This window comes from Colossoma macropomum, unplaced genomic scaffold (assembly GCF_904425465.1).
Source record: "Colossoma macropomum unplaced genomic scaffold, Colossoma_macropomum, whole genome shotgun sequence".
Taxonomy (NCBI): Eukaryota; Metazoa; Chordata; class Actinopteri; order Characiformes; family Serrasalmidae; genus Colossoma; species Colossoma macropomum.
In genome coordinates this window covers 983,506-997,669 of record NW_023495007.1, presented here as the reverse complement: position 1 = coordinate 997,669, position 14,164 = coordinate 983,506, and the positions used below count along the sequence as shown (strand labels likewise).

At 39.0% G+C, this 14,164-nt stretch overlaps 2 protein-coding genes across 7 annotated transcripts in view; both read left to right on the top strand.

Annotated features, from left to right (window-relative positions):
• Positions 1-1,068: 1,068 nt before the first annotated feature.
• On the top strand, positions 1,069-4,541 carry btg3 (B-cell translocation gene 3). The gene is made up of 5 exons (XM_036561021.1): positions 1,069-1,195; positions 2,308-2,514; positions 2,807-2,944; positions 3,555-3,759; positions 3,905-4,541. The coding sequence occupies exons 2-5, from the start codon at positions 2,342-2,344 to the stop codon at positions 4,112-4,114; spliced, it is 726 nt and encodes a 241-aa protein (XP_036416914.1). The 5' UTR covers positions 1,069-1,195; positions 2,308-2,341; the 3' UTR covers positions 4,115-4,541.
• A 3,762-nt stretch (positions 4,542-8,303) lies between these two features.
• cltca (clathrin, heavy chain a (Hc)) overlaps positions 8,304-14,164 on the top strand; it is a 60,204-nt gene continuing 54,343 nt past the window's right edge. For 2 of the 6 annotated variants that reach the window (XM_036561012.1, XM_036561011.1), the window contains exon 1: positions 8,467-8,814. In XM_036561012.1, the coding sequence (XP_036416905.1) occupies positions 8,773-8,814 (42 nt within the window). In that variant the 5' untranslated portion in view covers positions 8,467-8,772. Of the gene's footprint in view, positions 8,815-14,164 lie in introns of all 6 variants that reach the window. The other 4 variants (XM_036561009.1, XM_036561014.1, XM_036561008.1 and 1 more) reach the window with 4 other exon arrangements.

Below are 14,164 nucleotides of genomic sequence, written 5' to 3'. Positions count from 1 at the left end.
TGTTGCAACGGCATCTTCATTTGAATTAATAAAAATCTTGTTCTTCTTACAGACTGTGACTGGACTCCTGAAGATTTACACAAAGGGGGGCTGGTGGGGTGCAAGATGCAGAATGCAAGATGCACTGCTGTTGGCACTGTATCTAAATGTAGTCTTTAATTATTATTTAATGAATTAAGTGTTTCAATTTTAAAAGAATCTTCAGCTAAAATCACAAGCAAAAAAACACACCTTAGCATACAATCTTTGTGGGCCCCTGTGTCTTTAGGGCCCTTGGAACTGTCCTAATCTCCCTCCAAACCCACTGCACCCCTTACGGTGCCCCTGGCTGGGCAGGAAGAACCACAGAGGTTTGACTCTGCAGTGGCACTCAAGTTGCACAGTATCTGACTCAGACCATCTGAAAAAACTTGGGATGTAGCTGCTATTCACCTTTAGAGAGCCCTCCCCTGACAGTGAGTCACCACCTGATTAGAAGCATCAGGTGGTGCACAAGGGGAGAAACAAGGAGAAAATGATGTATGTTCACTCATGTGTGTTCACTCACATGTGTTTTCTGATTTGTGTTTGTAGTTAAAATGTAATCTGTAAAGCCACATGTTAAAACTAGATGTACTGAGGAGCAGCGGAGTAAGCTAACAAGCTTGACTCTTCCAACAAAAAACATGTTGTCGTGTACTTCCAGTGTCATGCAGGTTAAAAGACATCCTGGGGCTACAGAAAACTCTTACAAGCTATTTTTTCCTTTTTCAGATTTTGTTTTCAAAATGATAAATGACATAATACAAAAACAGTTCGGGGACACCAGAAAGAGAAGGAAAAAGGAAGAAATATGTCAAAAACGGCATGCACAATTTTTTTTAACAAGAAAAGTTTTTCGATATTTTTGTAAAAGAGAACATTAGGCAGAAAGGCACATAGCAATTTTAAATCTATGATGAGCGGTCTGAAGTTAGGTTTGAGGGAGGCCATTCTGGCTTGGTGTGAATGGAATTTTCCCAGCAGGGATTTAAGCCTTATGGCATCATCAAATTCTTATAGGCTCTGTGTTGTTGACCTGAGTATCGTTGTCCACTCCCCCCGTTACGTTGCTCGTAGAAGGAAAGTGACGTAATTCAGGAATTGCGCACAGCAGGCTCTAGAACTGTCTTGGTAAGGCAGGAGTTAACCCACATGTTGATGAACGGAAAACACGGTGAGTATATATTTTTTTTTAGATATTTCGATTGGGAATGATTTTTGGATTGTGCTGTGTGACTTGGACATAAAACTTAGTAAGTGTTGAAACATTGGTCAACAAACTGCAACAACAACAACGCGGCAGGCCACGTCGGTAGCGACATTGTTGGCTAAGCGCGAAACGTTAGTCAGACCAGTAGCTAGCTTAGCTTAGCTTTATGGTGTAGCTAGCTACGCCGTTCTTTGAAATTCTAAACAGCCCGTAGTGTGCTTAAAAAGATAAGCTTCGTTAATTATTTCCGTTGTAATAGTTCAAAAGTTGTTATCTGTTTGTTGTTGACTATATTAGCAGCAGTCAACAGTAGCATGCAGGTCCAGCCTACCACTGTCTGTTAGATTAAAGCTTAACTGGCTAGTTGCAAATAATGTTTCTCCAGTCATATAACTTAAATATATACCACTTATTACTTTCTGCGTTTAAGACGTTATTGTCGATGTAGCTTGGGGCAGAACAGCTCTCTTTATTGTGGACACCGTTAGCTTCTGGCTAACTCCATGGCTTGTATTTTGTAGAGCGCTGATGATGTCAAGCGCGCCATTATCTGAACGCTCCCGCCGATTGACTCATCGGTCGAATTTATTAGCTCAGCGAACGTTGGGGCTTTGTGGGATTTGCCACAAGTTGCAGAGTAACTAGGTGCCCCCGAGTTACCGCCGCGTACTAGCTACAGTATGTAATTTGAACTAGAGTGAGTCATTCATGTAACGGTAGCGCTATATTTCAGTGGAAGGCTAGGGGAAAATGTCATATACTTTGTGCTGAACTTGATGTAAACAGCTTGGCTGTAGGCTTTGTCTGAGGAGGTCTCTTGTTTGAGAGAGTAAACACTTCATCCTTAGGGTAACAAGCTGTGTAAGTAAACGATTTGCTTTTGGTTTGCCTATATATTGTGAGGGAAATGCAAAGTATGCTTATTTCTGTTATCTGTATTAATGTTATGTTCGTTAAAAGCTATATTCAATATTTTTTTAAGTAATTAAACGTATTGTTTAAAATTCATAGGGGATGTAACATTATTAACTTGCCATGATCTCATTGCTTATCTTTTCTCATTATGCCTTTTGTAGAATTCGGACCTGATTTTCAGCTCAACAGCTAACAATGAAGAAAGAAATTGCAGCTGTGGTGTTTTTCTTAAAGCGGTTGATCAAGAAGGCTGAGAAGTTGGATGCAGAGAAGGTGGATCTGTTTGTGGAGAGGCTGACTGTGGCTCTCCAGGAGAAGTTCAGGGGTCACTGGTATTCTGACAACCCTAGCAAAGGCCAGGCCTTCAGGTACAGTGCCTGAGGTGGATGTAATTGTAACATAAGGATTCTCGACTCTAGGGACCCGCTGCCCTGCAAAATCCCATATTTTCTGTGCTCTTGACACCTTTGCTTCAGTGTTTAAGCTGATCGTGAAGTTCCTCATAAGCTGAGCTGGATATCTCGAAGATCTTCATTGTGTCTTTCTCTGGGGACTGATATTAAGAAGCCCCTGCTTGAAACGTTCAGTGTTTAATTATGATTAGCGGCAACCACCGTTGAACTTTTTTACTCATTTTGAGTTAACCTTGATATTCTGCAGGTGTATACGAGTGAACAGTTTCCATAAGGAGGATCCTGAACTACTGCGGGCCTGTGCTGAGAGTGGGGTGCAGTATAAGGATCTTGGCCTTCCCAAAGAGCTCACGTTGTGGGTAGACCCGGGAGAGGTGTGCTGCAGGTGTGTCTTCTGTAGGGCTGAATCATTTGGGGGGAAAATATGCAACTGCTATTTTCTGACACACAGTTTGTGACTGATTTTTAAAATGCAATCATTTTCAAAAGATTTAATGTCCAGCCCTGTTTTGGTTTTTATTTTTGAATTTTTTTATTTTTATTTATTTATTTATTTTTGGCAACGTAGACAATAGACTTTTATTGAACACTATGAATATTTGGTTGATTCTCTTTGGTATAACTCATCTATAGGTAGTGCACCAGTACTGAGTAAATAGATTAAATTTTTTCACTTAGAACTTGCTAAAACAATATTGTTGATAATTGAATTTTAATTATAGCCTACATTAAAATGCTTTCAAAGTGCTTTTTTTACATAAAAACATTGTTTTATATACAAATCTATAATAATCTTTTATCGCATTTATTAGTAGTATTATTTAATGTAACATAGTTGGGCACCATGACATTTTATCATTAGGTCACTGTGCGCACTGAGCATGTCTTGGACATTGTCAGTAAAGACCAACAAAGTGTGGTAGTACTGCAGTCTATACAGTTTTCATTAGTTGCTATTCATAAAAAGCTAAGGCATCCTTTTTCACATTACTCAGATATGGTGAGAAGAACCTTGCCTTCACGGTGGCCAGTTTCTCAAGTGACGATGACGATGATAAGGAGGATGTGACGAAGAAGGTGACGAGTGCTGTAGAGAGAGTGACGTCAGATTATCATTCAGGATCTTCTTCAGATGAGGACAGTGGCTGCAGGGAGCCCCGATTCACCAAATGTTTCCCTCATAATCGGCCTCCATTCCAGGTAACACACTGTAGTGATTCTACAACTGCAAAACAATTAATCATTGGTTACTGTGATTGAGGTGCAAGATATATCTTGGCCCACAGGTTAAGAAATGTGATCTAGAATTAAATAATTTCTTCTTTGTGCCTCCTCCTCTGAAAAGCTCATCTACCCTGGTGCTCCCTCGTGGCACTCTGCATCCAAGAAGAAGCTCAGTCCAGGGAAAGGACATGGCCCTCCACTGCCTACCTACCTTTTCCGCCCCCACGGGAGACACAACCACTCTTTCAAACCAAACGGCTGGGTACCGAATAGTTACCGAAACAAACATGGATACTGGGCCAACGCTCCTAATTTGGTGCCCCAACTTTAGTAACTACTGTAGCACTGTTAGTTCATGGCTGTAAGAGGGAGAAGGTTTTTGAAAATACCACTAAGATGACTGACCAAATTTTTAAAGTATTTTTGTAGTTTGACTGTCACTTTTTTTTGAATATGTGTATTTTTTAAGAAAACATAACAATAACTCTTTGCACTTTAGAGGATTTGTAATCAAGTGTTTATAACGTAATCTTTGTATGTATTTGATTAGGAATATTTGGAGTATTTCAGATTTTTATAGGAATCATGTACTGTATTTATGTTAAATGGGATCATTATTATTCGCTGATACTTTAGCCTAGTGTTCGTCAGTTCTGTTTCAATGACCATGTTTTATTTATTCACAATTAAGTATTATGTATTGCTCAGACCACTTAAATTATGGATTACATTAAAACACATTTTCTAATCAAATTCAAGAGGATTTGTCATGGGTGCTTATTTCAGTGTTTGCCCATGAATTGTTGGAAAAATTTGTTGAGGGGGAAAAATGTTAACAGAAAAATAAAACCACTAGGTGGCAGCAAATATAAACATTTTTCTTCATTAGTTCCTTACGCATGATTATTCTATGCTGAAGACGTGTGCAGTTTTGTGCTTTCCTTGCATTTTAGTCGTATCCCAAGTCCTTCTTGAGCTGAATCAGCTGTGCAAGATATCGTCCTTATTACAGATAAAAGAAGAACTGATAATCCCCACCTTTTGACTCATTTGGAGAAAGAGATCAGAGTCTGCCCATTTTTTTTTCTTCATAGCAAGCAGCAGATCTGATTAATGTACTGGAATTACTGAGTTTCTGTTCTTCCAGACGAGTCTAGTAATGAATAAATCTCTAAAATTACAGACTCACTGCAGACGTGACTACGTTCCGGTTCACAAGGTGTGATTAATGATTTACCAACCAACATTGGTGGCAGACACCTTTTAGCAACATTTTTCTTAGTTCTAGCATAAGTCAAAATTAGGATAGATGGAGAACAACTCAATGTGGTGATTCCTAGAACCACTAGAATGTCACTTCAATAGTCATCACTTAATCTGAGCTGTTAGTATGCTTTGGTATTTGCTCTCGTTTCGTAATGCTGTTGCACCCTAGTTACTCCTGAGCTCAGCAGAATTATGTTAGTCTGACCAAGTTAAAGGGGAAGTGATTGTATTTCATTGTGACACCCGCCCAGATCCTTACTTGCTTTTAAAAGTGTTGATTTATGAACGAATTAACTTCTTGCCTTCCATCTTGCTGCATGAATTTAATGGGCTACTAGTCATGTACAGATTAAATGTTAGAGCTCAGTATGATGCGCACCTTGTGCTATTATATATTTATTTCTGCATCAGATCTAGCCCTTCCTGTGCAAGGAAACAGTAAGTCACTACTGATTGCCACATTATTTTGCAGTAGTGGTTCACTCACTGTAGTATCCGTTATGTGTGTAACACAGCTGAGTATGCATAAAATGGCTAATGTTCCAGTAGATGGACCGCAAACATTACCTGGAATAACACAGGATGGAGAACTGCTGACTACTAAAATAGTGGTTCTCCAGCTGCAGAATCATATCTACACAAATACTTTCAGACAGCATATGGACAGTAATGCATCATTACAACATCGAGAGCAATACAGTTTTACATTAATGCCTCTTTTACAGTACTGTAATATTTAGTAAGTACTACTGCGGCTGCACTTTTTTATTACAAATGGTTGACATATTTGGAACATAAGTATTATATACTCTGGCACCAAATTCTGTTTACTGAAAAAAAATATTCAAAAGCGGGACAGGACGTCATGTTCAGATGGTTAGAAATCTGTTAATACAGTCTAGAGAGGCCACAGATGGAGCTGAGAAGACAGTTGATCTGACTGTAATGTTCAAAATAGCAAGCAAGGGAAAGCAAAATGTGCTGTTGTTTCATCCTGGAACAGGATGCCAGTGTTGTATTGATTTTTTTTTTTTTTTATAACAAAAGGGCTGCATTTGTGTTGTGGACGTCACAACCCCTGGTTCTTATCACCACCACTGGAAATGCAACCAGAATTATAAATATTTGGATGTCAATAAAGCTGTTGTTTTTTTGTAGTCTGGAGTTGAAGTTAAATAATGAGCTTAAGGAGCAGACTTTCAGCTTAAATTTTATGGTATTTACATCCTAATTACAACCATTTTAATACATAGCCCCTCACCCATTTTAAGGAGTTCAAAAGTAATTGGACAATTGACTGCTCAGTTGTTCTATGACAAGGGAGGGATGTGATTCTTTCAATTATTTCACTTACTGGTAAGCAGATAAGAGATCTAGAGCTGATCTGAAGTGTGGCATTTGCATTTGAAATCTGTGTCAGTTAACTCTCAAGATGAAGTCCAAAGAGCTGTCGCTGCCAGAGAAGTAAGCAATCACTAGCCTAAAAAAAAATAAGAAAAATTGCAAAAATATCAGGTGTGGCCAAACAACTCTTTGTTACATTCCTAAAGCCCCTGTTGACATGTTTTCAAATGTTTTTTACAGGCTTTTTTGTGTTAATAGCACAGATATGCCACAGAAAAGGGTTTACTAATGTTATATTCAAGAAATATACATATATATCTAAATGAATACAATTTAATAGCAGAGAAATACTCTAAAAAATTTTTGAACTGCTGTCTGCTTATAACTGTGTGGACAACTCAGAGCGCAAAATCATTCACAGTGGTGTCTCCCAGGGACGTAAAACACCTGGATCCAGTGGCAGTGGTGAGTGATACTGTGGTCGGTGTATCTTAAGCCTACATGTTTAAGGCTCCTCCACAAATAAAATAGACCACTTCGCTCTTCTTGATTGCTCTCGAAATGGTGACTATAAAGTGCAAAATGTAGAACAATCTTTCTAGTGGCCATTTTAAATATGAAATTACATTTTGCAACTAATGTTGGAGAACTGAGGCTTTCCTCTTATGACTGGCTCCTTTTATGAATTTATGAGCCGTGTACACTGTGGAGAAGTTTCATATATGTCCTATTGTGTGCCACTGCTCATTTTATTCCTAAGTTAAGGTTGACTACTAGTTATCGTGCTCTTGTAGATTAAGTTAATCACTTATAGTAGAATCCTGCAACAGGTGGCTAACGCAAGTAGAAGCAGCGTGAAACCATGTTTACCACAAATTAGAGTTTGCAAAAATAAATCTAAAAAAGCATGTATAGTTTTGGAACATCTTATCGACAGGTGAAACAAAGATCAACTTGTACCAGAAGGGTGAGAAGAGAAGAGTATGAAGAAGGGAAGGAACTGCTTGTGATCCAAAGCATGCAACCATATCTGTCAAGCATGGTGGAGGTAGTACTATGGCACCGGCATGTACAACTGCCAAAGGAACGGGTTCCCTTTTACCGAGCGCCTGGTGATGTCTGTGAGTTCCAGATTTCAAGAAATCATTTAATGCAAAGGATTTGCTAACAAGTATTAAAAATGACAATTTAATTTATGATTATTATTAGTTTGTCCAATTACTTTTTAACCCCTAATAAATAGTTGTAATTGTTCAGCTGATTTGGATGTAAATCCCTTTAAAGTAAAGCTCAAAGTCTGTACTTTAAGCTCAATGCCATTATTTAATTTGAACTCCAATATGCAGTGGTAGACAACTGAAATAACAATAACTTTGTTGATGTCCAAATATTTATGGATCTGACTGTACATTTGAAGCGGTGTCTGTAAAGGCATCATTTAACATCAAACTGCTTTGAATAACGTTATTGATTTATTTCATCAACTGAATGATTCATAAATTTGAAATTTAAACTACTCGTATACTAACTGCACTATCCGAGGTCGATCCACTTGTCACTCTTGTCACTGTTGCACATTTGCTGTTTCTTTCTCACACAGAAAGTGTGCAGTATTAAAACAACCTAGAAACTTGAAACCTACACACAGAAAATCCAAAAAGCACTAACTTATACAAATGAAACTGAGTCGAACGAACTGTCACTGAACTCAGAATCTTATTTATTAGTCAAATTTCTATACTTTAATCACGGTATGAGCTCTTGAAAGCACTTGAGTCCCGCAGTAGGTGCGTGCTCTGAAAAAAAAATCTAAAAACTCATCGGAACTGACGTCAGTTCACGAGGACGAATGATGTGGCAAAAATCAAAGGGCGAATCGTAAAGAAATAGTGCCGAAAAGATTCGCTCGGTCTGTAGCGGTTACACTATTGCTTAATTTGTGAAAGACTCGCTTTGTAAAATAAAACCTTTCACGTTTTCATCCGCCCTGGTTCAAAATCGGATGCGGAACGGCACGTTTGAATGTACAAACATAAAATCAGTCTTTGTATCCCTCCGCGTCGTTAAAGTCCGGACCCGTTTCCGGAGTGCTTCCACCCCGGGCAGATTCCGCCGCCATTGCAGCTTCCGAGAGTTACAGAGCAGCGGCCACCTCTCGGCGACCTGGAGCAGAACCGCCTGTTTAACTCTCGTCGGGCGAGCAGAGCAGCTAGCACTTCCTCCGGCACGTTCACAGACGATAAAGCTCCAGTCGGTTCGGTGGGACCCACGGCAAGCCGTCCTCGGGGAGCCCGGCTTGGATCTGAGAGAGGAAGCTGTAGTCGGTTAGCGAGCTAGCGGTGAAAGCAGGAATACGGAGGAGAGGGAAGAGGAACGATCATGGCTCAGATCCTGCCTATCAGATTTCAGGAGCACCTGCAGGTACGGCTTAAATGTCTCGCGAAATTAATCTGAGTTTTGTTGTATCATTTTTGTTTTACTCGGTGTAAATTAGTAGTTACAGCGAACAGTCTAGGTCTGTGTCTACCAGCTAGCTCACTCCCAATAAAAAATGACCTCCCATCAGCAGTGGGCCAGCTAACGTGAAAGAGCTAGCTTAGCTAACGTTGACTAGTCGATTGCCAGGTAGCTGTTTCTAATAACACCAACGTTAGCTAGGTTAGCTAGTTTTGAGCAACCAAATTTAGTTAGCTAGTTAGCTAGATAACTAACTGTGTGGTTTTTTTTATTATAGACATTTAACTCGTCGTAGCTGTTCAGTTCGTGGTAGAATTATAGAGGTGCCTTCGGTCGTAGCTATTATGGTTATTACGCTGGCCAGGCTCATTGATTTAATGGTCGACTACTTTGCTTAGCAGCTTAGTGTCAGTGGTGTAGCTATTGACATTACAACTTCGCCTACAAAAGCTGTCTAAAACATAATTTCATAATGAAATAACGATGCACACAACCCAGCCTGTCGACCCTGCTTTCCATATTCAAGTGACTTAACGCTAGCTAACCTGGCTGGTTAATTTACTGCTTAAGAAACTAGTTTATATTTTTTCGATTACAGTACATATAGTTCATAGGGCCTTTGCTAACGTTGACTTCCTACAACAGCTTGCATATTATGTGTCTCTCCGGCTTTTGTTTGTATACAAAACTCGTCAAATTTCATCTTCTGTTGTATGTGACACATAGGAACGCACTATATGTACATAGTGATTTATTAAATTGCAGTTACAGCCTATCAAAGTAAGTTCTTGGTCGATAGTCGATGTTACCTGCCTGGCTAGGTGTGACAGGTTGCAGGTGCTCCAAGAGCCACACCTCTTGACTTATGGTCCTACTGTAGCCCTCCCCACCTACGTAACCATTTATGATAGATTAGCTAGATTAACTGATGTATGATTTTGTTTGTAGTAGTGAATATTTATCGGAATTCAGCTCATAACGTGTTTAGCTTTCCTCTCTCTTGTTTTCTTCTTAAAACTTTAGTGAATGGATTCACATTCACGTATCTAATCTTTTAGTTCTCATTGGTGTAATGTCACCACTGCTGTCAAATGATTAGTGTGATGACACACACAGCCAAGACTTTTTACACTAGCACACTTATTTGAGTATTTGAATAGATTAATACCATTTCTACATAACAGTTTTTCTTATATATCCATATATTTGTAGTCCCAAGCAGTAATTATGGCACTAGCAAGACACTGTATCTGAAAACCACATGTCATGAACGTCATGAAGCATTTTCTGGGTTTGGTCAGAGCATGGAGAGTGCGCACAACTGAAATCTTTGTAATTTGTTAGTGGGCTCGTTTGAATAGTGCTTTTTCTAGAAATGCTTGATGATACATTGTGCATCTCCACTAAATGCATTTCTCTCAGACCTTTGCAATTAAGTAATTACAAAAGCCAAAATAGGAATATTGATTTTTTTTTTTTTGGTCCACGGTCTCAGCTCATCCTGATTGAGAGTGTAATTCCTGGTTGCCTGTCATTTTAAAAACAATGCTGAACTAATTACGAAGCATTGGGCCTGTGTCCTTGTTATCTGAAGGTCATTTCTATGACAAACAAGCAGTCAGAGGCTGGACACTGCTGTTGAACATGATATTTACATAGTGCTGGCCTGGAACGTTCTCTCTTTATCATGAATGGCTCGGTGTTGGCCTGTCTGTTTTTATGTAGCAGTAGAACTAATCCTGCCACTGCTGGTCCTGATGAATGTTATTTTAATCTTTAGCATGAACCTCTGGAATTTGGAAGGTGTTGAGTTTAAATGGGGATTTATGACAATGCAGCATGAATGTTTTTTAATGAGAGCCTCAGGTTTTATTAGCATGTATTACTTAGTACTTATCCTGACATTGCTTAATGATCATGTGTTCACAGTATTGCACTATCATGTTTAGGGATGACATTTATTAACCCGTGCAGAACCTGAGCTATTTGTGAGAATGTCTGCTTTTTAGGCTCTGTGTTTACTTTCTATGTATGTATGTATGTATGTGTGTGTGTGTGTGTGTGTGTGTGTATATATATATATATATATATATACACACACACACATACACACACACACACACACACACACACACAAAGACTAAAGACTCAACCTAGAACTTTGTACATCATGTGATTTTGGAGGAGACATGAACAGATATGCCCCTCTTTTAGCTAGCCCCTCTAGAGCCAGCATGGTTTCAAAAAAGAGCTTGTGGAAACTCCAGTCTAACACTAGTTTAGCCATGTCATTTAAACACTGTTGAATTATTCAGCTAATTAGCTTGCTAAGTAGCTAGTTAACATATTAATAGTACAATGGCACCACTTTATTGTTACTAAAGCTGACTTCATTTCTGACACTGAAACCTTGAGTATTGGCAGATTCTGATCTGAGGTTTTTTCATTTAAAAACAACTAAGCTTCAAAATGAGCTGTTTTTATTTGAGCGCTTCAGTTCACTTCAAGCTGAGCCTGCTAGCTCAAGATCTCTCATCAGTTTTCAAATAACAAACATGGCGCAAGTATATTTTTCTCTTCATGAACTGATATTCGAATCTGAAATTAGTTGGAATGCATATCCCTAAATGAGGTTAGGCCTTTAAAAGACCCATTTTAATGGAAAACTTAATTTTCTATGTTATTTTTTTTTAATACAGCAACTTGATGTAGCATGTAAAATGCTGCTACATTTTCGAAATGTGTGGTTCCCTTCCCGGCAATTTAATTATGGAAATTAAGCCAAAAACAGCCAGATTTTACGTCATTACTTCTGTGATGTCATAAAAGTCAACAAATTTTTATATATCCACCTATTTAGCCTACAGCAGTTTAGTCAAATGTGGACTTAAGGGAGAAGGAAAAAAAGTAGGGTATAGGTCTTCTCACTTGACATTTTGTACATGAGTCGATGTTACGTGCCGTGTAACACCTTATTGAAGCTTATTGTAGACGACTTTCTGTTCTGAACATTGATCAGTGGCCTTTCAATCAGGAGCAGGTCATGTGGCTGTAGAACAGGTAGTGAATATTTCATGATTTACAGCAGTAGTATAGCATTTAATATGTCACCTTAAAGCACTAGAGTGCCTTTGATCTTTAAACTCTCACCTGCTAACCTGCTGACATCTCATGACTGCCTCATGTGGATGTAGTTTGGCGGGTTCTCATTGGTCTTCCAGCAACATTAACCTATGTCAGGGAAGCTCTGTTAAAAGACAATAAGGGAAAGGGAGGGGAGTAATGTGGGGGATACTTGAATGCATGCATGTGTGCATTCCAGCTTTTCCCTTTCCACTTCCCTTGGCACACTTTCCTCTGCCACTGCACAGCTGATCACATGTTACCGCTGGTCGCACGGTCACCGTGGAGACGGCTGTGGACGTGTTGTTTCAGCTCAGTAGACAATAGGTCGCCGTTTCCTGTTGTGTAGCGACTGTAGCAGAGTGCTGCAAGCCTCAGCACATTGCATATCCTTCCCAGCCCTTCCTTGATCTTTGCCTGGTGTAGGATGCAGGGGTTTGTGCTGAGCAAGGTGCCATTTTTCTCTCGACAGTCGCAGAAAGAGGGTTAAAACAGCCAATGAATTTCCTGTGGGACATTGGTAGTGGTGAAGAGGATGTGCACTCAGTGCTTTACAAGTCATGAATTTAAATGATGCACTAACTTATCTGTCCAAGATTAGAAGACTTGTGTGCCAGAGTGCCTCCTTCCAGATGCTTCACAATAAGACTGTTTTCGTTTCCAGCGTTCGACCTTTTCACTTGAACTGATTTATGGGTGTTAAAAACTCTGGCTGTAAAAATGATGGGTGTGAATGGCACTTCTTCAGTTAAAAGTGTGGTTGACACTGTGGCATTCATTTGCCATGCTTTATTTGTAGTAAGGAATCTGCAAGGATGATGGTTAAATGAAGCGATTGTGAAGTGTGTGCAGGCTCGAGAGCAGGGATTGTGACTGTGCTGGCATGGTCTTATGTAACCGGTGTGTGCGTTTTGAAAAGAAGCATCCCTTTCTCTGATGCCAGTTAAAGGACATTAGATAGATTTATTTAGCCCTTATTAAATGTGAATGAATTAGTCCAGAGTCTTTCAGCCCTTTTAGACCCAGGACCCCATCTCAGGCTCAGATGCATCTTCAAGAATATCCCAGCAGCCCCTGGGGGAAAAAAAAGAGTTTGAGTCTCTTTGTAGTTAATGTTGTACTCATTGAAAACCAAAGCCTTATCTAATTTTTCTAGCGTATTCAGCACTTCCTAAGTACTGATGTACCAGTGCTATCATTGTTTTCATTTATGTGAGTTCTCTTTCTTAAACTCGAGATGATTCTAATACTTTATTTTTTCTAAAGTAGGGCCTTCTGCAGGGTTAGCGGAAACAGGTCCATCTTAGTTCATTAACCAATATGTTGGGATGCACAATGATTTCAGAATCATATTCATATTCGTATGCAAAACGACAGCCGTATGCAAAAATGTGAACACCCCAGGTCAAATTACATGTTTTTTCCAAGAGAAAGTTGGTTAAAACATCCTCCACAGAGAACACATTTATATAGGTTTTTTCTTTTTTGTACACAATTGAAAGTTTGTAATATTGTAAAAAAAAAAATAGAACATAAATGATAACATTTGCTTTAATGTTTTGCACAAGGCACATTTTATATATGTATTTGCTTTTTACCAATGTGTTAAATTCAGCAAATAAACAGTAATTGAGTATTAAAATGTGCAGAAGTGCATTTTCTTTAGAGGATGTATACTTTGCAGTTGGCTCAAACTTTTACATCAAATGCTGCAATACTGTGCTAAAATGTCTGCATTTTATTCATTGTAATGCATTTTATTTTATTTTACTTACATTTAAGCTTTCCTGCTAGATGAGTGAACGCTATCAATCTAATAGAGGAGCCATGTTTTTACACTGCAGTTTTCTTCTCATCAGTTTTCTGTCTTCATTTTTTTTTTTACCCACTCTTTGTGCTGACTTGCTTTTTCTGCGCTCAGCTCTGATCTTAAAGGGACAGAGGAAAAACACAAGCAGTTCAAGAGTCCAAGTATATACACCCTAGATAGCAGGATGTTTTTTTCCCTGCTCATTCACCCCCCATACAGATTACATACTGCTTTCTATGCTTTACCCAGAGTTACCAAGTTTGAAATTCTCATTAACATGCCGTAACCTGATCATTAGATCTCCTAATGATCTGTGTTGAGAATTTGAGGTTTACTGTTTTGTCTGGTTGTAGCCTCCTAAGCTTTTATTGTGAGTTTCTG

Coding starts and splice junctions, on each gene's coding strand:
- btg3 (XM_036561021.1), top strand. CDS start 2,342: ATGAAGAAAGAAATTGCAGCTGTGGTGTTTTTCTTAAAGCGGTTGATC. Junction 2,515..2,806: donor AGCAAAGGCCAGGCCTTCAG/GTACAGTGCCTG, acceptor GATATTCTGCAG/GTGTATACGAGTGAACAGTT. Junction 3,760..3,904: donor ATAATCGGCCTCCATTCCAG/GTAACACACTGT, acceptor TCCTCTGAAAAG/CTCATCTACCCTGGTGCTCC.